We start from the raw sequence: 27,857 nt of genomic DNA, 5'->3' as shown, positions 1-27,857 counted from the left end.
ATGGGATGCCTGCCCCCTGATCTCTTTGTGTATGTGTGCGCGCGCGCGCGAGCGGGGTGTGTGTAGTGTGCAAGGAAGAGAAAGAGGAGACGGCGTCGTGCGCACACGCTGCTGCTACACACAAAAAACCACGGAAATATATTTAAATTGTTAAGATAACGGTGTACATACAAAAAAAAAGAGCCTCTAAGTGCTGACCGGCGAACAAACTGAGCCCGGAGTTACTGTTTTTGGAGCCGGTGTGGGACTCAAGTTGTGAGTATCAGTTTTTATTGTTTGTGGGTTTTACTTGAGTCAGGCTGGTTGGGATGCCGGGTGGTTATACAAGAACCCACCGTGAGGTATTTTATGGGTTAGATACGAGGGGGTCCTGTGTTTGATCTGAACCTGGCCGCCGGTCAAGCTCGGCTAGCACGCATGCTAATGAGACGGAAACTAACGATAATGGCAAGATGGCATGTCAGCGGAGATGGAGTGTGGGCTAATCTTTACGAGCTGTCCAAAGTTAGAGTTATTGTCCAAAAAGAAACCTCGTGTGGGGATTGTTTATTGTCCTGATTGCTGTCTTATGTATATTCACTTCCTTCCTCTCTCTTTTTTTGTTCTTCTCTGCCCCCCACCCCCCCTACACTACAACACCTCCTCGACTTGGACGGACTCAAGCCTGGGTCAGAACTCTGGATTACCCTGGAAACTTTATTTAGTTAGCTAAACTGCTAGCTAACTAAAGAAAGAAAGTTTTCTGTTGTCCGCTATGTCTGCAAGCGACGATGAGAGGGATGATTACGGAGCCCCCGAGGACCGGTTAATGCACGGTAAGGCGAGGCTCATTTGTTAGCAGAGAATGCTAATGTTCACGCTGGGTTATGCGCTAGCATGAGCAGATGTTTTTGACATTCACATCAATCATGTTTGTTAGCATTATGCTAACTGCACAATGCGGCTAACTACCGGGTTGCTAACAGTAGCAAACCAGCTTCTTTCGCGGCTGAGTATCGTTTTAGAAAGAAGTCCAGTTTTTACCACAACCTGAGGCGGCATGGCTGATGGTTGCATCGGAGTGAAGTCACGCCGACAAACCGGCATGTTCCCGGGGCCTAGCGTTAGCCAGCTACCGGTATTTTTTACGTGTCGATGACAAGATGGAGGCAGCCAGTTAGCTTGAAAGCTGGCGGATGACGTTCAGCGGCGTCCCCCTCCTCATGGCCGGCGCCTTCGGTTTGAGTGTGCAAGGGGGAAAGTAATAATAATAATACGGAAAGGAAAAAAACAACACCCAGCTTTTTATTTAACCGTTATTTATCCCCGATCACCTTTTAGTTTTTACGTGCAGGTGTGGCCGATGTTTACAGTGTGCTTAATTCCGACGATCACGCGCACCGTCCGCGATAGAACCGTTGAGAACAAACATTCAGCAAGTTAGCCGCAAATGCTAAAAATCGATTCAAAACAACACTTAAATCATCAAACACGGTCCACTTTTTGTTCACGTGTTTTTAAAAGCTTTATAACAGCAATAAAACAAACGGTGCAAAAGACAACACACTGTAAAATCATTCTTCTTTTTATTAATAGCCATACAGAAACCAATTATTCAGGCTAGCCTTTATGCTCAGATGTCTTACAAAGGTCAAACATTTTCTAATATTCTTGTCTTTTAATTCATATTTTGTTGTTTCTAGTGTCAGTACCTGCTAACTGGTTTGGAAATAAGCGAGCTTCTGAAGTACCGCAACACATGTTTTAACTATTTTTTGGGGGGGTCTAATACTGCATAAGCTAAAACTGTGGAAAATCGTTTCAATTTTAGTAAAAAAAACATGTCAGCATTCAGCTTTTATCAATAGATGCTGCAGCTGAAAAGACGGTTAAAATTTGCACAGCTTATAAGATATAGCGATCAACCATGGTTTCTAATTGATTGTCAGCAAAGGTGCCAAATAAGTAAAAGACAAGTGGGGAAAAAAATCACCCGTGCAATTAATCGAAAATTACCATTAGTTGAAGCTTTCAAAAATGACAAAAACAAAATAATGTGGTTCAAAAATGTTTTTTTCTGATAAAGATCTCTTGATTCATGAGAGTAAAAGTAAAATCTCTGCAGCTGTAAAGAAAAATGACAGATAATCAACAAAGGAAGGACAAAAACAGGGTTTAAATTTTCTTTTGAGTCCAGAAATATGCCTTTGAATTACTCATGCACAATCAACAGCCAGTTATTAATTTTGCACTGGAATTGTATATAGGATGTATAATAATGTAATAAAATAGCTGGTGAGTTATTTTCTGTTGACTGCAGTAGAGTTTGGTGCAATTTATAGATAAAAACCTGTGTCAAGAACTTAAATTCAATCTGTCAAAGTTCCTTTTGTGTCTTTGTTAGTGTCCTTTTTTGCACAGCTCAGAATGAATGTCATATGCAGTCTTTAGTTTTTCAAACTTCTGAGTTTCTAATAGGTGAAAATCTTGTAATTTAAAATTTGTTTTCCATCAGGAGTCATATTAGGTCTTCACAAGCACAGATCCCACAGGAATCAAATCAGAGTACACAAAATTAGGTCTTTATATCTGTGGAGTAAAATCATCTGTGACTCAAAATCTGGTGTGTGTCCATAAGACATGCTTTTCTCACGCTTTGCATCAAATAGAAAATTCTACCACTGTGCTCATAAGGAGCTCTTTGTGTTAAACACTTGAATCAGATTAGAGTAATTTTTCTTATCAGCTACAGCTGTGCGTCCGCCTACCTACACAAAGCTTAGTTACCTCTATTGACCCAAAAAGTCCCATCTCATTAAATCTTCTTCCTTTCCAGGTGCATCTTTGATGGCGACTTGCCATTTGCTTCTTACTGTAGTCCATTACATTAATAAGCGCTCAGTGCCAGATACTGGATCGAGATCTTCGCTGTTTGTGAGGCCTGCAGGGGTGTGGTTAAATCATCCTGATGAATCACTTGTAAATGATGGTTTTAACCACTAGAGCCAAACTCATTTAGTCACTCCCCCTCTGAGGGCAACTTGTGTAACTGGAAAGTAACTCAGATTACTAGTTTAACTGCTAACATCACAGGTCTTTATTCCAGACATCTAACCGTGGATAACTTTAATGCTTTTTGACACTGAGTGAGACAGATGAAAACCCAGACTTTATTTTTTGTTTTTGATTACTGCAAAAAGGAGAAATTTGGTTACTTTCTATTTTATTGTACAAATAGAAACAATCAAGTCTTCTCATCACTTGTGTCCTTTTGTTAACACGACTGTTGACCCAAGGGTCAAGTGTTCAGTGTACAGGGTGATAAGTAAACAAAAAAAGACCCAGATGAAAATGACCTTAAATCTCACTAGCACCCCAGAAATAATTGGAACTGTTACAGCAAGTTGCAGGTTACTCACTGGCTACTCAAACCTCAGATGTTTCTGCATCCTGAAGCTTGAGATCATCGTTTAGATGAGCTGGTGCCAGAGATTCAGTTGTGACAATCTGCTGCTGATCGATAGGTGTTGCTTCTCTGAAAACTGTAGCTGATCAGTGTTGTTGTAGAAAATGTTGAAACGGAAAACACAATGATTGTTTGTTTTTTTGGGTTTTTTTTGTTATTTTCTCCAAAGTAAATTGTTGTATTAGCCCTCCTCTATCAGTTACAAATCTCTTTGCTTCTGCATTGATTGACACAACTGTACGCAAAGATCAAACTGCGCAGATACCTGTATCTGCCACCTGGTTACAAAAATTAAGAGTTGCACAAAAAAACACACCAAACGGCACCAAAATGGGAACTTGCCAGCACGAGGGTGGCATAAGCGAGCATAAACTAAGAGTAGCGTAGCAGACTCAAACATGTTCCAGAGAATATAAATCTGCCTTGTGGGAAGCAATTAAAGGGGAATTCCCTCTAGTTTTAAGAAATTTGAATTTCAGGCCCTGGGATCATAAAACTCGACATCCGGAAACAAAGCTTCTTTACAAATTCTGTCATTTCATAGTTCCACTGTGATCTGTAACACCTGCCGTTTACCTGTGAAATAGCTGAATCGAGACTTAAACAGACTCGATGCAAGTATTTAGCAGCCTACAGCTGGTGTTGAGTTTCCAGCAGGATATGCAAGGTTCCTACGTTACGCATGTCATCTTCACGGCCAGCTGTTCATTGTTGTTATCTTGCAGCACAAACACTGACACACAGTTGCTCCTTTGTACACCTTAACAATGAAATTTCTCTGTTGGCCTGATCTGCAGATGACGAGGAAGGGGAGATCTCTGAGAATGAGACTCCGAAGGTGAGGAAGAAAAAGAAGGCAAAGAAGAGCAGAGAGAGCAAGGGCAGCAAGCGGCGGTCGCGCAGAGAGGTGAAGGGATTATCCAATTAATCTGGGGTGTTTGTATGTATGGGGGTCTCTGGAGATCTAGTTTCAGCTCAGTTAGAAAGATAAACATGTGATGCTGAGTAACTCTAGAACAGAAACCTACTAAAATTTGACGATTTGTTTTCCGGTCATTTTGGGTCTCTGTTTGCTCACTGCCTTTCTCCTTGTTCCAGGAGCTGCCCATCAGCTCCCCAGAGCCCATGGACTTGGGCGGCGTAGATGATGGTGAAGATGGCGGCCCTGGCCAGCGCTCAGAGAGCGAGGGCAGCGACTACACTCCCGGGCGCAAGAAGAAGAAGAGAGCCAGCAGCGGCAAGGACAAGAAGAGGAACAGCGCCGCAGCGGAGAGGAGCGCCTCCAAGAAGAAAGAACCAGAACCAGAGGAGGATGAGGATGACGATGATGATGACGGCATGGTAAGGAAGGCGAGCAAAGGAGGTCCATGCACTTATAACACATTTAGTGCTTGTTGAAATTTTTGGTCACTTTGAAATACTTTGTTACAAAAAATAATGCTGCAGACAACAGATCTGTTATTCATCGCTGTTATGAATAACAGAGTAAAAAACAAAACTTGCTATAGTTTATCTGTACAGTTAAAAGGTTTGTTATTGGTTTAAAGTACCCTTCTCTCTTCTGCGATGAGCAGGTATTGATAGTTGTACCTGTAATGGAGTCAGCAGCAAACAGATTTGATGTAAGACGTGCTCAAACAAAGAGCCGATTCTGGCCAGTTCTGTGGCTGCCAGCCAATCGGGGCCCTTGTAGTTAATGACACTCAGTGCAACATAAGAGAGGGTGGATTGGGGTGTGTGAAGACATATGCTGTTACTATGGCAACACCACCTAACGCTGCACTACGCACCTGACCCTGCTTCTTTGTGGTTAGATAAACACAATTTGATTCATTGGGAGAGCCGCCCTGCATCAGGTCTGCAGCTCAGGCTGTGAGATGGTGAGATGGGAAGCGAACGGGGCAGAAAACCAGGTGTTTTTATCAAACTGTTCACCTTTTTATTAGCATTTAAACTTCAAAAGAAACTGGCTTTAGAAGACAGCAGTTTAGAAGTTAAATTTCACTTAAGATTCTGGCTTTAAAGAAAGAGAACATCTTTAGACAACAGAAGAAAAGGCTTTAAACTTTTGGAGGGATCATTAGCAGCTGCCTGCAGATGGAGTTATTTTTATTGGTTTGCGCTTTGCAGCGACCACAGTGCGCAGCTTCGGAGCTTTTCGGACATCTTGTTCAAAGTTCAGCAGATCTAAACTTCGACCTCTGCTGATGGAAAGGAGCCATCCAGCAGGCAGGGAAGACAAAATGGAGAAAAATCAGTTGTCTGAATTAACTGAATTTCTATCAACCTTAAGAGGGGAAAAAACATTAAAGATCTGGTGATATTCAGTACTGGTTTCCTGGGGTGTGGGAGTACCGTGCTGCATGAGCCTTGTGGCCTCCCCATAACTTGGTGGAAGCTAAAATCAGTCTGGAGCCTGCAGATGCCCTTCATGAACATAAAGCCCAGCTCCCTGTGGGGCTGCCCTGTGTCCCCCACCACTCTAATAATTGGATTAAATACTCGATTAGCATTTTTGCCATAATTGCCTGAAGTCTGCTTGCTGTAGAGATGAAATGGTTTACCTACTGTGATGAGTGATTTCCAGTCCCTTTTCTGGAAAAAATGAGCCAAACATTTTGTGATTCCAGCTTCTAAATTGTGAAAGATTCTGCTTTTCGTTGTCTTATGTGATAGACACCTGAACTCCTTGGAGGTTTGCACCATTAAACAGTTTGTATTTTAAGCAATCAAAGGGATCAACGTCACCTCATGAATGGCCTCGTTGCTCTGGGCCAGTAAAGAAGTACAGTGATCCTGTGCAGCAAACTAACTGAAGTGAAGCCTCTCCAAGTAACTTCTTCTTCCACTTGGTGTTCTCACATTAAAATACCACTGAACGTCTTTCATTAAACCACCTGTGCAGATAGTTTAAATCTGAAAAGTATTGTTTGTTGTTTTTTTGCTCCCATCCACTGTTGATGTTTTCATTTTTCACCCACCATAAAAGCTGTTTGAATGCAGATGAACTGCTTCAAATTTCTTAGAAACTTTGCAGTATCCAGCTGCAACATACAGGAGGCAGTGTTTACTCCACTGTGCTTATTTCAAGGCTTTAGTTCCTTTTTTTCCTTGAAGTATACAAATTGCGTACAAATTTATTAAAATGTCCATTTCTGTGGGCCAGTAAAAGCCTGATCTATTTGCCCAGAGGCCTTTTTCAGGGAAAAATCATGTTTGATGCTGAAACTCTCTAGTAATAGTTTGTTTATTTTGATAAAACAGGCTCTCGGTAAGATAAGAGTTGGACAGCAGGGACAAAACCTCAGTGACAGTGTTTACCGTTGTCATCCTTCCGAACAGTGGCACAGGCCAAAAGGGACTTAGGGCTCCCACCATGTGGTTCCCTTTGATGTTGTTTTGGTTTGCACCTCCTGATTTTTGTAACCTTTCCAAGACAAATGGTTGATCTGCAGGTATTTGAATGGGAGGAGAAAACCTTAAAGAAACCTTTGCAGTTTTAAATTCTTTTATTCATATTCCTGCAATGAAGGGATTCATTTGTCTTTTAATACATTTAATCACACATCATTTAAAAGAAGACTGAGTCAAAGTATCAGAATCAGAATATTTTAATAGTCCTTAAGGAAATTATGTAAAAAGTTCAACAGGGCTGTAATGATGTGGAGTGATCAGTGAGTCAGCTGTAACCACAGCATCACACTGCAACTAATGATTATTTTTCATTTATCATTTAGTCATCAAAGAATCAAACATAAGGACAAATTTCCATCAAACTCTTAAATCGCGTACACAAGTTATGATTGAAGGTTGTTTAACAAGGAGAGGAAAGTGAGGAAAAAAACAGCAGAACAACTAATAAATGAGTAAATTGTAAAGATTCTCATCAGGTTAGTGGTGATCTAATAGATTGACTCTACTGACACTGAATTATCAGCTTAAATAACAAACAGTCTGATGTAATTATTTTTAAAAGTTTAATGGTCAATGTCACTTTTGTTTCAGCATTTCGGTTGCTTGCTCGATGCTCATTTTGGAGCTTCTTCACGGGCCACTCAAACCCCTCGGGCATGTAAATGTGGTCAGTGGAGTTGTTATTTCAGTTGCTGTGAAAAGGATGTTATTCCATGGATAATGTAAAAGTCTGTGGAATAATAATTTTGTATATTGTGGGGTAAAATAAAGCCACAAACCACCTACTGGACTCTTTCTGATGTGCAGAAAGGGAACAAAAGTGCTTTTTTTGTAGGAGGGGGCTTTTGATGATGCTTAAGGGCACAGCAGCACCAACCCTGCTGGTTGGTTTTATGCCTCAGATTCATAAGTCACAGCCGGTCCCACATGTTGGTCACTCGGTCTGTGTGTGATCAGTCGATGCCGTCCTCGTTCAGCAGGAGTTTATTGCGTAAAGCTTCTTTTTTTGTGAATAATGATGTTCCGAAATAAACACACCTCCCGTTGTGTTGTCTCTGTGGCATGTACTGAATTGTGGTCGCTTTATTCAGCGGGTGCTTGATCTGTGCACTCTGTTATCTGATCAGATCCATATTGATAACACTTTACAGCGCTAACGTGGCTTTGAGAAAACAGGAAGTTCTGGTCTTTGCATTATGCCAGGTTTTGAGACACTGTAGGCTCTTTTACCTGCGTCACAGGATGTTAGCAATAATCTTTTGCTCTTTTCTTCTTTTTTTAATGAAGAATGAATTTTGTTTCAATAAAGCCACCAAGTGGACCTGACTCATTGTTGTTTGCATATCAAAATTATTACGTTTTCATAGTTTTACCTGTCAGAGTAATGGCCCATTCCCATTCAAGGTATTTGTCATATTAAATAAAGAGCAGAGGAAATACTGCTGCAGTGTGGTCCTCAGAGCAGAACTGGGAACACTGTGGTGTAGTCTGCGACCCAAACCCAATTCGCAGGATGGATACAACCGTTTCATTTTTTTGTTTTTATTGTGTGGTCTTATTAAAGTGCACATTAAGCACTTCCTTGTGTGTGATACACTAACAGGGAACAGGCCTTTACTGTGTGGGGGGATCTTTTCTTTTGAATAGACTTTAGTGTTTCCCACAGTTGGATTCATTTTGTGGCGAGGGTGGGACATTAAAACAAAACATGTGAGAGGCATTAATACATTATCTTATGTTTTCATTTGTGTCCATTTGTTTTTTTTTTTTATTTGATTTTAACAATTTGTTTTTGTATTTTTGTTTCTGCAGGAGCCAAAGTCGTCATCTCAGCTGCTGGATGACTGGGGCATGGAGGACATTGACCACGTCTTCACCGAGGAAGACTACCGCTCTTTGACCAACTACAAAGCCTTCAGCCAGTTTGTCAGGTACATGGACGGATTTGATATAAAGTGCTAGATAAATAAAAGTTCAAGTGTGTGGTATCGAGAGCTCGTACACGGGGCAGGTGTAACTGTTTGTTGACTTAGGGTTTTAAAGGGATGTTGGAGAAGAGTGCAACAAAAAGGTGGCAAAGTTAATTTTACCATCTCACGGAAAGCTGCCACTTCCACTGTCCTCTGTTCATCAGTCCAGCATCACCTGCATGGACTCGTCCAGTTGCAGGGAAAGAAGGAACAGCAAAAATATAAATAATGATAATTCAGTTTCCTGCTAATTTACACCGTAAATGCACAGAAACAACAGAAACCATCTCTAACTCCGAGCATTGCTTCTGTTACTCACTGCTCAGGATGTAACCGTGCAGACTTGTCTGCACAGCAGCTGATACCTAGTGAACACATGTGACCCACAGCAGCATCAAAACATTAAACTTTGACTAAAATAAACTCTGCTAAAGAAACTCATCATGATCAGTAATCAACCCAGTGACTTGTTACTGTTCTTTTCCATTCTTCATGCAGTCAGCTACATGTGTACCATTCGTTTGATGCTAAATGAACTTGTACCCATTCTTAAAATTTTATTTCCTGACACGCGTCTCAGGCCCCTCATCGCAGCCAAGAACCCAAAGATCGCCGTGTCTAAGATGATGATGGTTCTGGGCGCAAAGTGGCGTGAGTTCAGCACCAACAACCCTCTGAGGGGAGCTGCTGCTGCCAACGCCGCCCTGGCTACCGCCAACGTGCCGGCCGCTGTTGACACCATGGTGGCCGAGGTCACGCCGCCCGCCGCAGCACAGCCGCCTCCGGTGGAGCCTCCTCAGGCTCCTGCTCCCCCGCTCCGCAAGGCCAAGACCAAGGAAGGCAAAGGTATGCTGAGCAGGAGAGGTCACATGAAGGCTAAAATATCGGCCTCCTGTATCTGTGTGACGCTAAACTGAGTTTTTTTTCCTTCTCTTCTCCCCCCCCCGGCAGGTCCCAACGCCCGCAAGAAGTCAAAACCCGCTCCAAAACCACAAGAGAAGAAGAATAATACGAAAACAAAGAAAGTGGCTCCTCTCAAAATCAAACTGGGGGGCCTCAACAGCAAGAGGAAACGCTCATCGGTAAGTATCAAAATATCACCTTTTTTGTTATTAAACCCACCACTGTGCCCAGTATAGAATAGTGTTTTTAACCAGTTTATTAAAAAAGTGGGGAATGGGTGTTAGTTGGAAAATTAGCTGTTTAATAAGGTAGTGCAGTAAGAGGCACAGGTCAAAGTTCATTCTAGCATTTCCGACGAGTCAGGTTACATCAGCTTGTTTAATGATACCCTGAAGCCAAGAACAAAGCTGTCTGTGCCTCTAACCATGAGAAATTTATTTTGCTTTTGTGTTTATTCGTTTTAATTAAGTTTGTGTTACACGTTACTCCAAGTAGCTTCAGAAGAAATCGTAAATCTTATTCTCTTAAGCTGAGGGAACCCTGTTGTATCCTAAACGTATCTTAAAATCTTGTGTCCCGTGTGCACAGAGCGAGGAGGATGAGCCCGACGTGGACAGTGATTTTGATAACGGCAGCATCAACAGCGTGGCGGTTTCCGAGGGGTCAAACAGTCGCAGCAGCCGCAGCAAAAAGAAGCCATCCAAGAGCAAACCCAAGAAGAAGAAAGGTGCGTCTTTAAGACTGAAACTAAGCTCAGGTGTGATGAGCCAGTGCTTCTGTGCTTGCTTAAACAGTTGCTGATGGGGCGTACCGATTGAAGATTGCTGGTTAGCTGTGCAGTAATGACTGCGTTCGGGGTGAAGTATTAGAAGCGTGTGGCCTTCTTGACGACATGAGGAGGAGTGTACACACACACACATTAATCACTGCGACTGAGTCAGAGGAGTTTGGTATATTTAGAAGGACGATGTCTTCATCAGGCCTGTCGCCTGCTGATGCCTCTTCTGTAGCTGTTGTCACCGGTCGGATGACGTAGTGGATGGAGTCACATGAACTGAAAGAGGTCGGAGTCCTCGCAGACACCCTGCTGCGTAGGCGTGGAAATGCTTTTAACTGGTTAAGGTTTTAGCTGCAGATGGAAAGTAAAATTTGCACTGGGAGATTATTGGATTACAGTTTTTGGCCGTGAGTGATTATGAAGGTAAGATAGTCGGAATATAATTATTACAACCTTTCATTTTCACTAAAAAGCAGTTTTGGGGTTTTTTTTTCTTCTTATAAATCTAATGCACAGATTTCTTGTAGAGCTCTGTGGTTCTGGCTGTAGAAACTCAGACTTACGAGCACTTTTGATCATCTTGAGGACATTTGCCAGATGAGAAGGAGAGCCTGTTTCTGTAGGGGACGTAAGATTGCTGTAGAAGAACCTGTGGACAAATTATAAAGGCTGCCTGTGGCTCCTTTTTTTTCCATCTGGATGTCTAAAGATCCTCAGCAACCACCCTGCTCTATGGTTGCTGAGGGTCCTCTGTTATCTAGGTCTCTTGTCGGCTCATCTCCATTCACAGATGCCCCGGTGGAGACCAGCGAGACACCTTCCTGTCAAAAACATCCTTATTTGAACCTTTAATCTTAAACTGGGAGACTTTGTCTCCTACTATGTGTACTATGTATTTCATTTGAATGTCCAAGGATAACTTTGGCGTGCTGACTGGAGTAGCCAGGAATCGAACCATCAACCTCCTGTAGACCGTTTCTACCTACTGATTTATAACTGTGTAACTATGATGTTTTATATCAAGATTAGTTATTTATCAAAATAATGATCATTGGGGTTCTACCATATTTGAGCAGCCCTACCCTAAATGTAATGAAATACAAATGGTCAGTATATTTATTTTATTTCATTTCACTGTTGTCCGTCGAAGGCACTGCAACTTATTTTTGGCTTTTGTTCAGCCAGATTCAGACGAGTGAGGTTTAACACACTCCTGTAGTTTGCGCAAATGTTTTGTTTTTGGTGACACTTTAGATTTTGATCAAACACTTTTAGCTCTTTTTTTTTTTTCTTTCCTCCCCACTAACCCAAACTTCATGGTACTGTTGACTTTGGTCAGCAGGCTGAAAATCTGAGTGTTTTTGTTTCTGACAGTGTTTCGGTGGGATCTCTCTCTAAAACAGATATTTACTTCATCCCAGTGAAGTCTGTCAGTTTCAGTCTGTTGGTGTCATTGAGACAATCTGAGCTTGAGGGGAAAGAGTGACTCACTGAGTAGTTTTTCCTCTGACAAGCAACATAAACACACAGCTCAGTGTCATAAACACTGATCACGGATCACAGCACGTATCACTTCCTGACTCTCTGTTAACGTGAGACGTTAGTAGGTGTAATACTTTTTGTCCTTCCTCATCAGATGCAGAAGATGGTGACGGCTATGAGACGGACCACCAGGACTACTGTGAGGTGTGCCAGCAGGGTGGGGAGATCATCCTGTGTGACACCTGTCCCAGAGCGTACCACATGGTCTGCCTGGACCCTGACATGGAGAAAGCACCGGAGGGCACCTGGAGCTGCCCGCACTGTGTAAGAAACTCACTTGACAACTTACTCCACCTTAAAAAAATAATTACCCTTCTGAAGGTCAGACAAAGCACATAAAGTGGCTTCAGTTGCTTAATAATGGACATTTTATTTTATAGTGGTAACATCAGGAGGTTCTAGCTTTCTGATGTTTAAACAAAAGTGCATCTGTTCGATCACAAAGTCTGGGTTCAAACATTTAAGCAATTTAAAAAAATACCCAGATTTTCAGCGTGGAACGGTTACCGTTTTACTTTAATTTGTCACTGGTAACACTGTTTCTTTTTTTTAAATCATTAGACACCAGTTAAAATAGTTGGAAACTGTAGAAGACATAATCACAGTAGAAACATTGTGATTAAAGGTCATAAAGCATAAACTCTCCTGCGATTGCAGGAAAAGGAGGGCATCCAGTGGGAAGCCAGAGAAGACGGCTCAGATGGTGAGGAGGACAACGGAGACGCGGGTGACATGGAGGAGGACGACCACCACATGGAGTTCTGCCGAGTTTGTAAAGATGGCGGAGAGCTACTCTGCTGCGACTCGTGCCCCTCGTCGTACCACATCCACTGCCTCAACCCGCCGCTCCCCGAGATCCCCAACGGGGAGTGGATCTGCCCCCGCTGCATGGTGAGTGAGGGGACGGTCAGGGTTAAACGTGGTGATTGTACTAACATGCGTTATTATTATTTATTGATCATGTGGTCGGTTATGGGATTCTTTAGGTCACAGTGGTTTTAAAAATAAAAGAGAGAGAAGAAGGAAGGATTTGATAATATAAAATACCTTGTGCATTATGTTAATATACTAGTTTCCTCTCAGTACCCTTGTTGAGTTTTGGCATAGTGGCACAAGTTCTCCACCAGTGCAGGTTTTGGTTGGGGAGGCCTTCCAGAACACAAGGGAACAAGAACTACAGCGGTGGCCCAAAACGGCAGAGGTGGAGTTTGTTTGTTGGAGACTCAAAGCCAATGAGTGACATCAGGGACCACAACAATAGTGACCTGACTAACCTGCCAGTAGGAAAACACTAGATGGGATGAAGTGGTGTTAGCTGGTTAGCAGTGATTGAGGGGATTGGCCACTAGTAAATCTATCATGTTGTTGTCATAGGCATTAAAAAAACAACATCTGTCCTCTCAAAAGTTCTTTGAAGTTTGAAGTTTTCTGTAGCGATAACTTATTTTTAAAGCTGAAACTGTTTTTAAATTTTAGTGGATCAACTGAATTTTTTTTCTTTTTCACCAGTTTTAATTAAAAGCATCCAAAAAGACTTAAACATTTACTGTCCCCCTCCCCTCCAGTGTCCACCCATGAAGGGGAAGGTCCAGAAAATCTTGACATGGCGCTGGGGAGATCCCCCTCCTCCCACACCGGTCCCCCGTCCCCCAGACCTCCCAGCCGATGCCCCCGACCCCGCCCCGCTGGCAGGGCGGCCTGAGAGGGAGTTCTTCGCCAAATGGTGCAGCATGTCCTACTGGCACTGCTCGTGGGTCACGGAGCTCCAGGTGTGTACAGCTTCAGGAAAGCTTTAAATCTCTCTGATAGTTGAACCTCATCCTAAACTTTTTCTCGTGCATGTTGTGTAGCTGGAGCTGCACTGCCAAGTGATGTTCAGGAACTACCAGAGGAAGAACGACATGGAGGAGCCGCCCCCCATCGACTTTGGGGAAGGAGAGGAGGACAAGTGTGTCAAGAGGAAGAGCAAGGACCCCATGTATACACATCTGGAGGAGAAATACCTCCGCTTTGGGATTAAGATGGAGTGGCTGATGGTTCACCGAATCCTTAACCACAGGTCAGTCTGAGCTTCTTACAGACACAATGTTACACAGATTAGACTTCAGCTCTGATTCTGTACTATTTGTAAACCATCAAAAAGAGTCACTTTTTTCTATCAGAATAAATTATTTTGAATAAATTATAAACTTTTTTAGATTTAGATTTTTAGATTACTTCATTAGTGTTTACACAATCTCTAAACTTATTCTATTCAATCTTAATTTTTGTCATTCTCACTGTTCTGGAGTGAACAATGTACTAAAGACAACAAATAACTTTGATTAAATCTTCTGTGCCGGCTCTTTTTTTTCCAGTGTGGACAGAAAAAATAACGTCCACTACCTGATCAAGTGGAGAGAGCTGCCGTACGACCAGGCGACCTGGGAGGCCGAGGACATGGACATACCCGAGTATGACCCGTACAAACAGCAGTACTGGAACCACAGGTGAGTTAAGTTCTGCACAGCTGTGTTAACAACCTGAAACTTGCCGCTTTTTACTCATAGTGCGTGTTTGTTTCAGAGAGCTGATGATGGGAGAGGAGGGAAGACCTGGGAAGAAGATAAAGGTGAAAGGAAGAGTGAAGCGGCCTGAAAGACCTCCTGAGAACCCGGTGATCGATGTAAGTTGGAATTAATGAGTCTTTGTGAGGGAATGAGTCCTAAAACTCAGACATTACCAAGAGTCAGTGGGTTTTAGATGACTTTATGCTCACTGCATTGGTCACAACTAGAGCAGGGCGATATGGCCAAAAATATTTATCACGATATAGATTTGAAAATTTGCGATAACGATATAACTGACGATATAATTGATGCGAGACAAAATACAACTCCACAACTTTACTAGCGCAACCCCCCCCATCCATTTATTTTCACTTAAACACGCAGCTGTTTTTTATGTGCATTAAAGCTATATAAAAAGTTAACAGTGCAAATGCAAATTCCTTGCTGAAAGTTTAACCAAAAAACATTTCCAGTAGAAATGGGCTGACATATCCATGTATAATATCCACTGAAGTTAAAAAGAGGTGCTTTGCAACATTAAACTGCAGTGTGCCAAATAAAAAAAGTCCAATACGTATTTTTCGGACCATAAGGTGCACGGGATTATAAGGCACATTGAGCGAAACAAAGCAGTCAGATAAATCAAACTTTATTCAACACATTCTTCTTGCTTCTTCCACTTCTGTACCATTGATTCATTTATGCTGCTCTATTCCCATGTTGTTGCAGTATATTAATGACTAACCTTCTATTGTGGATGGATTATCTCAGTTGTTCTCCTGACTTAAGTTTGGGCCGTTTACAGCATCCAGCCACGCGATTGCATTTGTCTCTAACCATCAGGAACCTTCACGTTAACTTTTATCGAGTGGAAAAGCATTCATCCTGCAGCTTCACTGTTTATGTTATGCTAACATAGCTGTGTCGCTAGCGATCACGTAGCACATCATTATACACCACCTAGCCCAACTTCAGTAACCCTACAAACGTCACTGCTGTTTAGTTTCCTGTCTTCATTTATGTTGGAAGTGATAGCAGAGCTGTACATTTGAATTTTTTCAGAAATCTCTCAGTCAGAACATGCTATATCATGCTCAGGTAACTAACAAAACTAGCAAGCTAACTTCCGCTAACTTCCTGCTAACTTCTAACTCTGTTAAATGTAATAAATTCTGTTTTCATGGATGCCTGGATGTTAAACTTCATAGTTACACCTGGTAAAGCAGCAATGCTGATCGTTTTATTAAAGATGAAAGAATTTAGACAGTTTTTAACTCTGTGATGCTGCAGTGTTCATTTGAGTTTGGGACCTGAAGCATACGGAGTTTAGGACCCAGATTATTCCCAGATTTACGAGCACCTTAGTCCGACAAATACGGCAATAACGACTGCCCGCTTGCATGTTCTACAAAAAAAAAAAAGTGCTTTGGTGGGTATCTGACGGACAACCAAATCAGTTCCACATCACTGAAGCTGCACCATTTTTAAAAACCAATTCTGGTTCATCCGTTTCACTCAACGATCCGCTTTCTCCCTTCTCATTCTCCGTTGCCGCCATGCTTTTTCGGCCATGTGTATGAAAACAAAGGCACTGCGCATACGCGTTTTACCCATATTCTATCGCGATATTTTATTTTCTTATCGTTGCCTAACATTGTACCGGTATTACCGTGAACGGTATAATATGGCCCAGCTCTAGTCACCACTACCCTGTTCCCAGGGTGTATCGAACTTCCTGCGCTATTTTCCTGAAATAGTGCAGGAAGTTAAAGTAAAGACATCTTCGTGGTTGGTTGTGCTCTTCCGTGTGCAGTTTTTAGCAACTTTGAGGTCAACATACCATGAGTCAATTGCCATTTAGTTCCATATGATTCATGAGAAAGCCAGTACCTCCAGAACTGGATGAGCCGCATTCCAAAATGCAGATGAATAAATCCCCACAAGAACCAGAGGGAAGAAAATGTTTAAATGAGGTTATGTGCCCTCAAACTCTTCCTGATATTCCTGAGGCCTGGCTGTCTTTGGTGAGGTGGGCTCCTTCTCCTCTGTTGTGGGAGCGTGGGGGTCGGGCATCAGCTCTGTGGAGCTGGGCTGTCCTGTGCCACCGGGGCTGTGTCCTGGCACCCTGATGGTGCCAGCTGGTTTCAGTTCTGGGCTGCGGGTCTGTTCGCTGTCCCTCAGCTCCTACACTACTGTGGGCCCCTCTTCCTCTTCCTGGTGTGGAGCTGTCCCTGCTGTGCCCACTTAGAGTTTCTGGGTGGTCTTGATGCCACACTTCCTGTAGTTATAAATTTATATTTTCTTTAAATTAAAAAAAAAAATCATTCCTGATATTCCTGATTATAGGGCGCCTTGATTGCGTCTGCCCTTGTTTATAAATTGTAATTCTTCCGTTTCCAGCCCACCATCAAATTTGAGCGTCAGCCGGAATACCTGGACAGCACGGGGGGGACGCTGCACCCCTACCAGCTGGAGGGTCTCAACTGGCTGCGGTTCTCGTGGGCTCAAGGCACCGACACCATCCTGGCCGATGAGATGGGTCTGGGAAAGACGGTGCAGACCGCCGTCTTCCTTTACTCGCTGTATAAAGAGGTGAGTGGCTGTGAGACGCTGGATTCTGTTATACCCCTGTGGGGCCGCACATGCTGAAGCTGTAACTGTATATCTTCTTTTGTGGTTAAAAAGCTTTGGGTCTAGCTCTTCTCTGCCTTTTTGTTGGAAATTTGAGCTTCTACTAGAACCAGACTTAAACAGTTTTACTCATGTGATTTTTATTTCTTTCTTTTTTTGCTGAATTTAGTTTGAGATGAAATGAATTTTTTGTTCAGTGCTACAACTCAGCGGTGCTCTGTGTGGCTACGTTATGTCTGTAGGTGGCTGTCATCCTATTAGCTAGCAGCCATCCAGCCATTTTGTATAAACCAGGTGAAATCTGACGACATTAAGCTGGATCAGAAACAGTAAACCACCACTCATCATATGTGCGGCTGCTGCCACCTGAAGGTGGGAGGCCAGAATGCACTTCCTGCAAACTTCCTCCAACTGAACTTACTAGGATTTTATTGACAAGATTTTTAGTTTCTTTATTGATTTGTGGGAAAAGCAGCTTACATATGCTTTCAGTAATAGACTCATTAGTTGAAATCAGCGATCGACTGCCCCGAGATGTTGATATTTTTTGTAATGCACAGAATATTTTACAGATTAGTTAAATTTGGGAATCCCAAGAGTTTGTTGAATACTTTTATTTACCAGGTGGAGTTAAGACCAGTGGGTCTGGGGCAAAGGTCGTTGGTCATTAAGTGAAGCGCTGGTGACCTGCATCTGTATAATGGTTTACACTCACTTCTCGTCTCCTCACCCAGGGTCACTCCAAAGGGCCGTTCCTGGTCAGCGCGCCCCTCTCCACCATCATCAACTGGGAGAGAGAGTTTGAGATGTGGGCGCCTGACATGTACGTAGTGACATACATCGGAGACAAGGACAGCAGAGCCGTCATCCGGGAGAACGAGTTCTCCTTCGAGGATAACGCCGTCCGAGGAGGCAAGAAGGCCTCCAGGATGAAGGTAAGGAGATGGCGGCGTGAGTGGAAATCCATAAAACAAATAGCAAAAAAAAAGAAGCCTCAGAAAAAAAGTGTGTTCAAACTTGAGTTTGAGTTTTGGCGATTTCCTCCAACAGAAAGATGTATCCATCAAGTTCCATGTTCTGCTGACGTCCTACGAGTTGATCACCATCGACATGGCCGTCCTGGGCTCCATAGATTGGGCCTGTCTGGTGGTGGACGAGGCCCACAGGCTAAAAAACAACCAATCAAAGGTACAATACACAGAGGATGGGCGCTTTCGCACAAGCGAATCATTTTTCAGCAAAAACGCAGGCAATAAAAATCCCAGACTATAATAACAAAACAAAGAAAAGCTGTTCTGTGGTTGAATCAGAAGTTTATCTGAATCATTGGTCTGCTTGTCGGCATGGTTACTTGAAACAGCTGTAATAAATCTGTTGTGAGTGCGTCTGAATTGAAAACATGTGCAGCTGCCTGTGAATTCTCACTCAGCCTGATCCTGTTATAAACATTTTTGTTTCCCCCTGCTGTAGTTTTTCCGGGTGTTGAACAACTACTCCCTGCAGCACAAACTGCTGCTGACTGGAACTCCTCTGCAGAACAACCTCGAGGAGCTTTTCCACCTGCTCAACTTCCTCACGCCCGAGAGGTTCAGGTGAGCCTGAGCTCTGTTGTAAAAATGTATCGCTTTACTGTCAGATAAGTAAAGGAATACCTCACGTGTGATCTGGTTTCTCTGTCATTTCTTTTTCTGCAGTAATTTGGAGATCTTCTTGGAGGAGTTTGCCGACATTGCCAAGGAGGACCAGATCAAGAAGCTACACGACATGCTGGGGCCGCACATGCTCAGGAGGCTGAAGGCTGACGTCTTCAAGCACATGCCCTCCAAGACCGAGCTCATCGTCAGAGTGGAGCTCAGCCAGCTGCAGAAGTGAGTCGGGTGGTTGGTACAGCAGCAGCTGTAGAAGAGAGGTCAGGGGAGGGTGGACATGAGGCTGAATGTTTGTGGTCTGTTTGCAGGAAATATTACAAATTCATCCTGACGAAAAACTTTGAGGCTTTGAACACCAAAGGAGGAGGAAACCAGGTTTCACTGCTCAACGTTGTCATGGACCTCAAGAAATGCTGCAACCACCCCTACCTCTTCCCCGGGGCTGCTATGGTACGACCCAAACACCAGGGAGAGACCATTTATTTAGGAAGGAGGCTGTGGATGGCTCCTACTGTGTTCTACCTTTGGACAAACCTTTTATGCAATTTATGAAACCTTAACATTTGATTGGTCCCAACAGGAAGCTCCAAAGATGCCCAATGGGATGTATGATGGAAATGCTCTCATAAAGTCTTCAGGGAAACTGATGTTACTGCAAAAGATGATGAGGAAGCTGAAGGAGGGAGGACACAGAGTGCTAGTTTTCTCTCAGGTAAGACGCCGGACATCTCTAACAATCTGATAAGAAAGCTAAATGAACTTGAAAGTCTTTTTATCTTTATTAAACTAACCTTTCTATTTTTTTTTTTCTGTAGATGACTAAAATGTTGGACTTGCTAGAAGACTTCCTGGAGAACGAAGGCTACAAGTACGAGAGGATTGACGGAGGAATCACAGGAGGGATGAGACAGGAGGCCATTGACAGATTCAATGGTGAGTTGATCCTTATCTCACCTGCTCTCTTCTCTTCCTTCACCTTTCATATCTTTTCCACTCCTGTGTATCAACGCTGGCTTCATCACACCTGGAAAAACTGCTTTCCTATTGGAAAAACTGGAATAACGAATGAAAGCTTTGCAGTTTTTATCGAACGCTGTCCAGGGGGTCGAATTGGGTCCTTTTATAGTGGGCAGAATGTAAACATCACCGGCTTTAGGATTGTTCCAGTTGATTCAATAAATCTGACTCTTGAAGCAACTTTATTCTCTTTCCTACTTCATCCTTCAGCTCCTGGTGCTCAGCAGTTTGCCTTCCTGCTGTCGACGAGAGCCGGAGGGTTGGGAATCAATCTGGCTACTGCCGACACCGTCATCATCTACGACTCGGACTGGAATCCGCACAATGACATCCAGGTACAGTCGGAGAGACATTAGTCATCACTCTCACATTCACCCAAACCGCTTATTCACACGTGTATTTTTGCTTTCAGGCCTTCAGCAGAGCTCATCGTATCGGTCAAAACAAGAAGGTGATGATCTACCGATTCGTCACCAAGGCCTCAGTGGAGGAGAGGATTACTCAGGTAAATAAAAGCACAGTCCCACAGAGTTGAAATCTTGGCTGGTTGCTCTTATAAAATTTCCCTCTCTCCTTACCTGCTCCGCTCTCTCCAGGTTGCCAAGAAGAAGATGATGCTGACTCACCTGGTGGTCCGGCCTGGCCTTGGATCCAAGACGGGCTCCATGTCCAAGCAGGAGCTGGATGACATCCTCAAGTTTGGAACAGAAGAGCTGTTCAAGGATGAGGGAGAAGGTGAGGGTGGAGGGAAGCTTGGGAGAAGACAACAGAAGGAGAGAGGGAGGGAAAATTATGTGAACTGAAGTCTGTGCATCTGCAGGTGAGAACAAAGAGGAGGACAGCAGCATCATTCACTACGATGACAAAGCCATAGAGCGACTACTGGACAGGAACCAGGACGCCACTGACGACACGGAGCTGCAGAGCATGAATGAATACCTGAGCTCCTTCAAAGTGGCTCAGTATGTGGTGAAAGACGAGGAGGAGGAGGTGAGCGCCTGAGCCCATCAGGAGGGACCTTCATACACCCAGCTCCCCTTTTGTCCTTTTAACCACCTTCTTCCTTCTCGTCGCTCAGGAGGAGGAGGTGCAGCGGGAGATCATTAAGCAGGAGGAGAGCGTGGATCCAGACTACTGGGAGAAGCTGCTGCGTCACCATTACGAGCAGCAGCAGGAGGATCTGGCCCGAAACCTGGGCAAAGGCAAACGTATCCGCAAGCAGGTCAACTACAACGACGGCTCTCAAGAAGACAGAGGTGAGAGGAGAGGGCGTCTTCTTCTACTCCTCTTACTTTTTAGAGAGGGGAAAACAGTGTTTTATATGTATAAAATAAAATGGTCTAAGAACAGATTTAGTATTTTGTGCTCAAAATATTTGAGGAAGACGCACGGGTGTATTAGAGTTCAGAGGTTTCAGTGAGGAGTTTCTCCTCTGCTGAGGGGGGGAAGCTTGAGTTTAAGGTCACTTCTTTCTCCAAGTGTCTCTAATCATGATGTCGTTGGTCGCTTTACATAAGGGAGACAGGTTTTCGCTTCTCTTCATGGCTCAGTGAAAGAAAACCACCTGATGAAATGGATTTTGAACATTTAATGAAAAATGAAAATGGGAACGTCCATCCTCCTGTGCTGCCTCCTCACACGCCCTTCCCCCTTTTCTTCTCCTCCTCACTTTTCACCTTCTTTTTCCACTTCCCATTTCTTCCTCTCCATTTCCCCTTTTTCTTCTTCTCCTAACACGCCTCCCCATTACCCATTTCTATTATGAGTTCCCCCCCCCCCCTTGACTTCTCCTCCTTTTTTTTAACCCAAGGTCAAAGGTGAACTTTTCTGAAAAACTTGTAGGATTTTCGATTTTATACCATCTACTAGGAGACTGATCACTGCCTCACCCCAGTGTTTTGCTCTACTGCTTCTTTCTCCTTCCCACCTCCCTCATTTCTCCTGCTCCTCCCCCTTTGAATGGGGCTCCTGGTGAAGGGGAGCAGTGCTTAAAGAATCCCCAATTACCTGTGAGGAGGTGGAAGAAGCAAGTTAGACTCATTAATGTCATACAACAAATCCAAAATCCTGTAGTGAAAACATGTTTTAATGTTTCATTAAGGTTTAGGTGTTCGTACTGAACTACAGTTACGATAAGAAAGTTTCAAGGTCCAGGTTAATTGTTTAAACACTGAATGCCAGATGAATGTTACCCTCCTATATCATGTAACTACATTACCCATAATACACAGCAGTGAACTGCAACAATCTCAGCCTGATTTATAAGAAAAAACTGTAGATTACATGAAACAAGCTGTGGTGTGCGTACGTGCAGATAGAGAAATGTTAGTTTTGTACCACAATCTGCTGATGAAATTTAAATCTTCCTTTTCCTTTTGTCTCAAAGCTGATTGGCAGGATGACCAGTCAGATGGCCAATCAGATTACTCTGTGGCGTCTGAAGAGGGCGATGAGGACTTTGACGAGAGATCAGAAGGTAAAAACTTGGTTAACTTGTTTCCTGAGGTCCAGGATGAAATGTTTAATATTTGCTCTGTACATTTAAGGCCGTCTAATTAGTGCTGGTTACTTTACAAATACATAAAAACAGGATCTCCGGCTTCACTTACTCACAAATTTGTTCTGTTTTAAAAAATATTTTTTGGAAAAGCGACTCATGTTAAACCTGCAGAACAGAATAGAATAACTAAACGTTTAAATGACAGACAAGAGAAACTAAATGTATTATAAGCTTTTTAACTCAATAAGCTCTGAATATCATTCTGTAGACAGAAAAGGGAAACATTAATTTAGAGTGTTGCAGCACGGTCTGCCTCCCTGCAGAGTGTTTCTTATCGTCTGTAAAATCACCAGCGCTGTTTCCTCTCTGCAGCCAACTCTCGCAGGCCGAGCAGGAAGGGCCTGAGGAACGACAAAGACAAACCGCTGCCTCCCCTGCTGGCCAGGGTGGGGGGCAACATCGAGGTGAGTGTCTCAGAGACTTGAAGCTTCAAAGATCTCAAATTATAAGTGTATCAGTGGTGACCTTGTTCTTTGAATAGTCTTTAAGGTATAATGGTGGTTTTTCTCAAAACTTCTTTTCAAATATCGTGGATCTTTTGACACATCCTTATGTCCGTAACAGTGTGTTGGTTCTCTGTATGTAAACTCTAATGTTTACCCCTCTGACGTTTCCCAGGTTTTGGGCTTCAACTCTCGGCAGAGGAAGGCCTTCCTGAATGCAGTGATGCGTTATGGGATGCCCCCACAAGACGCCTTTACCACCCAGTGGCTGGTCCGAGACCTGCGAGGGAAATCTGAGAAAGAATTCAAGTGAGGATCGCAGCTTAAATACAAACACGTGGCTTCCACTGAAGACAGTGAAGTGCTCATCAAGGTGGTCTTCTGCCACATTTTTAAACTGATGTAATAAAGCTTTTTATTGCTTCATCTTTTTAACCCCCTCAGGGCCTACGTGTCTTTGTTTATGCGTCACCTCTGTGAGCCCGGGGCCGACGGGGCCGAGACCTTCGCGGACGGCGTCCCCAGAGAAGGGCTGTCTCGACAGCACGTCCTCACCCGCATTGGAGTCATGTCACTTATTCGCAAAAAGGTAATGAAGGCAGTCTTTCTTTCATTTTGTAATAAGAGGCTAACAGCTGTAGATCGCCTTAGGGTTGCTTCATACGCTTTTTTTTGAAGAACTTGGTTTGTTTGTTTGTTGGAAATGCATTTGAAGCTAGAAATGAACCAACAGTCTGCAGCAGGAATTTGATTCTCTGCTGTCTTCATAGTTCGACTTGTGCTTTCAGGCTGTTTCTATGTGTAAAAACTGTTAACAGTCACATAAAAGTACAGTTAACCTCCGACACTTTGGCTCATCGGACCAAAAACAAAACTTTTTTTCCATCTTCAAGTAATGAGAGGTGTTTGAGGATGAGTGTATGTTTTTCTTTCCACTTTTTATTCTCTCTGTGTAAACTCAGTCATGTGTTCCTATTTTTCCTTACTAAACTGGGATGTCTGGGTTTATTGGAGTATAGCAGTATTAGATTTTATTCAACAGGGTTTTGCAATTTTTGCTTTTAAATCCAAGTTGACTTTACCTGCAGGGACCCTGGACACACAAATAACGGAAAAAGGAAAACAAATTGTGCTTAAAAGAAACTTTGAATATTTCTCAGTTAAAAGCATTTTTTTTCTTAATTATTTTCTTTAAAAATCATTAACAACCTTTTAGAGTTAAATAAAACTCTGTGCCTGTAACATCTTCACTGTGTTGAACTCCAGAGCTTGTAGATCTGTTGTACTTGTTAGTTACAGGCTGTGCTCCAGAGACAGTCTTCAGTGAATATGAATGAGTGGAGTTGAAGCTTAAATGAGTTAAATCTGGTTTCAGGGGGAAAACTCGGGTTTTGTTTTATAAATGCGGCATTTCTAATGTGTTTGAAGTAAATGCTACTTAATTTAGAAGCTGGTAGACGAAAAGTCAAAACTGAACAATTTCAGCACACCCAGCGGTAAAATGCTGCCCCCTGGTGGTGAAAGCTTTGGTTAAAATATACAGAAGTTATTTACAAAAACAAGGATGAAAATAAACTTGGTAATGTCATGTTCCCCAGAAATGCTTGATTTGAGATTTTTATTATATTTTGTTTCTATTTTGTTGAGCGACATGTAGAGACGTCTTGCTGATGCGCTCGCCTGTTTTTCAGGTTCAGGAGTTTGAGCACGTAAACGGCCAGTGGTCGATGCCCTGGATGGCCGAGCTAGAGGAGAACAAGAGGGCCGCGGCTCAGCCCGATTCTCCTGCAAAAACGCCGTCCACCGGCACCCCCGCCGACACGCAGCCCAACACGCCTGTGCCAGGTAACACTCACACAGGAGCTAAACCAACAAACACACAAGTCATGCAGGATACTCGATGTGTTTGTGATGAAAAATAAAGTGTATAAAAATAGAACAATATCACGAGATACTTTGTGTTTGTAGTCGACGACTCCTCCTCGAAGGACTGCGAGAAGGACGTGAAGAAAGAAGGCGAGGCAGAGAAGAACGGCAAAGAGGCCGGAAAAACCAGCAACGAGGTAAAGATTGAGTGCTGTGAATGAAATCGGGTTTATGGAGTTGGAAGGAGGAAAGATTTTTAATCTTCCACGTCTCCGGCAGGTGATCGCCATCCCAGACGATGACGAGAAGAGCCCGTCAGCCGAGCAGGAGAAGAAGAACGGGGAGCCAATGGAGACGGACAAACCGAGCAACGGTGAAACGGAGGGCGTGAAAGAGAAAGAAGGCGAGAAGATGGAGGAAGGAGAGGGTGAGAAGAAGAGTCCAGAGACAGCGGAGGAAACGAAGCCCCCCTCAGAGGCAAAGACAGAGGGGTCAGAGGTCAAACCTGAGGATGCAGAGGTCAAAGGTAAAACTAGTCACTCAGGATTCTTCCTGTTTTAATATATTTTTAAATAAAACTTTAGAGAGTAAGTGATAGAGATACACCTTGTTATTTGGTTACTAAGTTCTTCCTTTTTTAAAAAATCTTGATTTCAGCAGAAGAAAAGAAGGAAGAGAAGACAGAAAAGATGGACACCACGCCTCCCGCAGATGAAAAGAAAGGTGCCGATAACGTTTCCTGCAGGATTTCTCGGCTCTCTCTGACGCTCTGCTGTCGTTAATTGTGACTCCTTTTTCATCCTCCCGCAGATGTGAAGGAGGAGAAGGAGGCTCAGAAACCGGTGGAATCGGCAGCCAAACTGCAGAACGGAGACGGCAGCAAGGAGGGAACGGCGTCGACCGCCGCTCCCACGGCGAGCGGGGCCAGCGAGGAGAAGAAGAAAGCCAAGACTCGGTTCATGTTCAACATTGCAGACGGAGGATTCACAGGTACACGCTGGCTCAGACTCAAGCACAACTCATTCGAATGTTTTCAATTCAACGCTGACTCACGTGTTTCTCTCAGAGCTCCACTCTCTGTGGCAGAACGAGGAGCGCGCCGCCACAGTAACCAAGAAAACCAACGAGATCTGGCATCGCCGCCACGATTACTGGCTGCTGGCCGGCATCATACAGTATCCTTTGCACACCTGTCTGTCTGTTTGGTTTCCCTGGAGAATAAAACAATAGCACTTAATGTGAGATCAGAGTCTGTTGTTTCCTTTGACCTCTACCTCCTTCAGACATGGTTACGCCCGCTGGCAGGACATCCAGAACGACGTCAAGTTCGCCATCCTCAACGAGCCTTTTAAAGGAGAGATGAACAGAGGAAACTTCCTGGAAATCAAGAACAAGTTCCTCGCCAGAAGATTCAAGGTACAAAAGATTTGACTTTAAAGATATTTTTTTTTGATAAAGACTTGTTTCAGGTAAAGGACGACATCAACACTGTTTGTGTTTCTGATTGTTTTCTTCCACTCATCTGAAATTCGATGTTACAGAGAAAATGGATCAAAAATCTTTGAACTGAGCAGAACATTTAAAATGATAATAAAATGACTCTTTGTTCCCCTCCGCTGCAGCTGTTGGAACAGGCGCTGGTGATCGAGGAGCAGCTGCGACGCGCCGCCTACCTCAACATGTCAGAGGACCCCTCCCACCCCTCCATGGCCCTCAACACCCGCTTCAGCGAAGTGGAGTGTCTGGCCGAGTCTCACCAGCACCTCAGCAAGGAGTCCATGTCCGGGAACAAACCGGCCAACGCCGTCCTGCACAAAGGTAACGGCGGCGAGCAGGCTTAGCTATTTGTTTTTAGTCGCGCTGCTAAAAATGTCAACTTTGTCTGATTTTAAGATAAAAGCACCTTGAGAACATTAAAATAAGTGTGAAGAAACTCAAAAATAATGTATGTGTCTGTCCTCCCTCAGTGCTGAAGCAGTTGGAGGAGCTGCTGAGTGACATGAAGGCGGACGTCACCCGCCTGCCTGCAACCATCGCCCGGATACCGCCGGTTGCAGTCCGACTCCAGATGTCTGAGAGGAACATCCTGAGCCGCTTGGCAAGCCGAGCACCTGAACCACAGCCGCAGACACAGCAGGTAACTAAAACACACACACACACACACACACACACACACACACACACACACACACACACACACACACACAAACAAACAACCCCGTTCAGCTATCTTAGTGAGGACCTTCATTGGCATAATGGTTTCCCTAGCCCCTTACCCTAACCATTAAAAATGAATGCCTAACCATAACCTAATTGTAACCCTGACGCTAAAACCACATTTTGAGCCTCAAAAAGGCCTTCAAACTTGTGAGGACCGGTGTGTGTGTGTCCTCACAAGTGACTGTTGGTTCTCACAAGTATAGTAGAATGCAGATCTCGGTCCTCACAAAGATAGCTAGACAGGAACACACACACACACACAGATGACATGCCTCTGACCCCGCCTCTCCGTTCCTCCCCCGGCAGATGTCGCAGCAGTGAGACTGAACTTCGGCTCTTTACCTCGAAAACCACCCCCTGCCTCACCTCGACATTCCTGATTGGTGCACAGGAGAAAGACAGACTGCGCACCTCAAGCTTGAAGCCACGCCCACTTCACTTTTTTTGGTTTTGTTTGTTTGTTTAAATTACCCCCACCCCTGAAAAAAAGACTTTCAGATTTTTTTTTTTTCCCCCGGAGGATCAAATCCCCCTCCCCACCCCACCGAGAACGAGGCTGTGGACAGAAAAGCTGTTTTATTTTTTCCTCCATTTTTTTTCAACTTCTGTATTAATATTATTGATATAATGTTATTATGATGGTTTTTTTGGGACCTAAACAAAATAAAAAAAATTAAATGAAGTTTTGTTGGAGCTTAAGTGATCATCATAAAAACTCTGTCAACTTTTTATATCTGGTATAATTGTTTTTCTCTGTGTTGTAGCAACAATGATGTTAAAGTAGGAGGTGTGAGTCCTGCAGATGTGGCAGCTTTGTGACTTTAAAATTTAAAAAATTAACTGGCCAAGTGAAAGAAAATGGAAGGATGA

At 43.5% G+C, this 27,857-nt stretch overlaps 1 protein-coding gene across 2 annotated transcripts; it reads left to right on the top strand.

Moving 5' to 3' along the window:
- Positions 1-27,691, top strand: chd4a (chromodomain helicase DNA binding protein 4a). 2 transcript variants are annotated; one of them, XM_063465693.1, is made up of 41 exons: positions 1-255; positions 664-815; positions 4,243-4,352; positions 4,544-4,786; positions 8,672-8,790; positions 9,410-9,675; positions 9,781-9,911; positions 10,321-10,459; positions 12,147-12,316; positions 12,710-12,943; positions 13,618-13,821; positions 13,903-14,111; positions 14,410-14,541; positions 14,618-14,717; positions 17,002-17,193; positions 17,967-18,167; positions 18,283-18,420; positions 18,703-18,824; positions 18,927-19,100; positions 19,190-19,331; positions 19,462-19,593; positions 19,697-19,814; positions 20,109-20,233; positions 20,311-20,403; positions 20,495-20,633; positions 20,719-20,888; positions 20,977-21,154; positions 22,285-22,374; positions 22,771-22,862; positions 23,077-23,210; positions 23,346-23,490; positions 24,593-24,746; positions 24,870-24,964; positions 25,047-25,293; positions 25,428-25,490; positions 25,578-25,757; positions 25,834-25,942; positions 26,051-26,183; positions 26,390-26,585; positions 26,735-26,904; positions 27,294-27,691. In XM_063465693.1, exons 2-41 carry the CDS (start codon positions 755-757, stop codon positions 27,306-27,308), a joined length of 5,865 nt encoding a protein of 1,954 aa, XP_063321763.1. In that variant the 5' UTR covers positions 1-255; positions 664-754; the 3' UTR covers positions 27,309-27,691. The 2 variants fall into 2 exon arrangements, with proteins under 2 accessions (XP_063321763.1, XP_063321762.1); XM_063465692.1 differs by having other exon boundaries at positions 2-255; positions 25,425-25,490.
- Positions 27,692-27,857: the final 166 nt, after the last annotated feature.

This window comes from Pelmatolapia mariae, linkage group LG22 (assembly GCF_036321145.2).
Source record: "Pelmatolapia mariae isolate MD_Pm_ZW linkage group LG22, Pm_UMD_F_2, whole genome shotgun sequence".
NCBI classification, from domain to species: Eukaryota; Metazoa; Chordata; class Actinopteri; order Cichliformes; family Cichlidae; genus Pelmatolapia; species Pelmatolapia mariae.
This window is presented reverse-complemented; position numbering and strand designations above follow the sequence as displayed.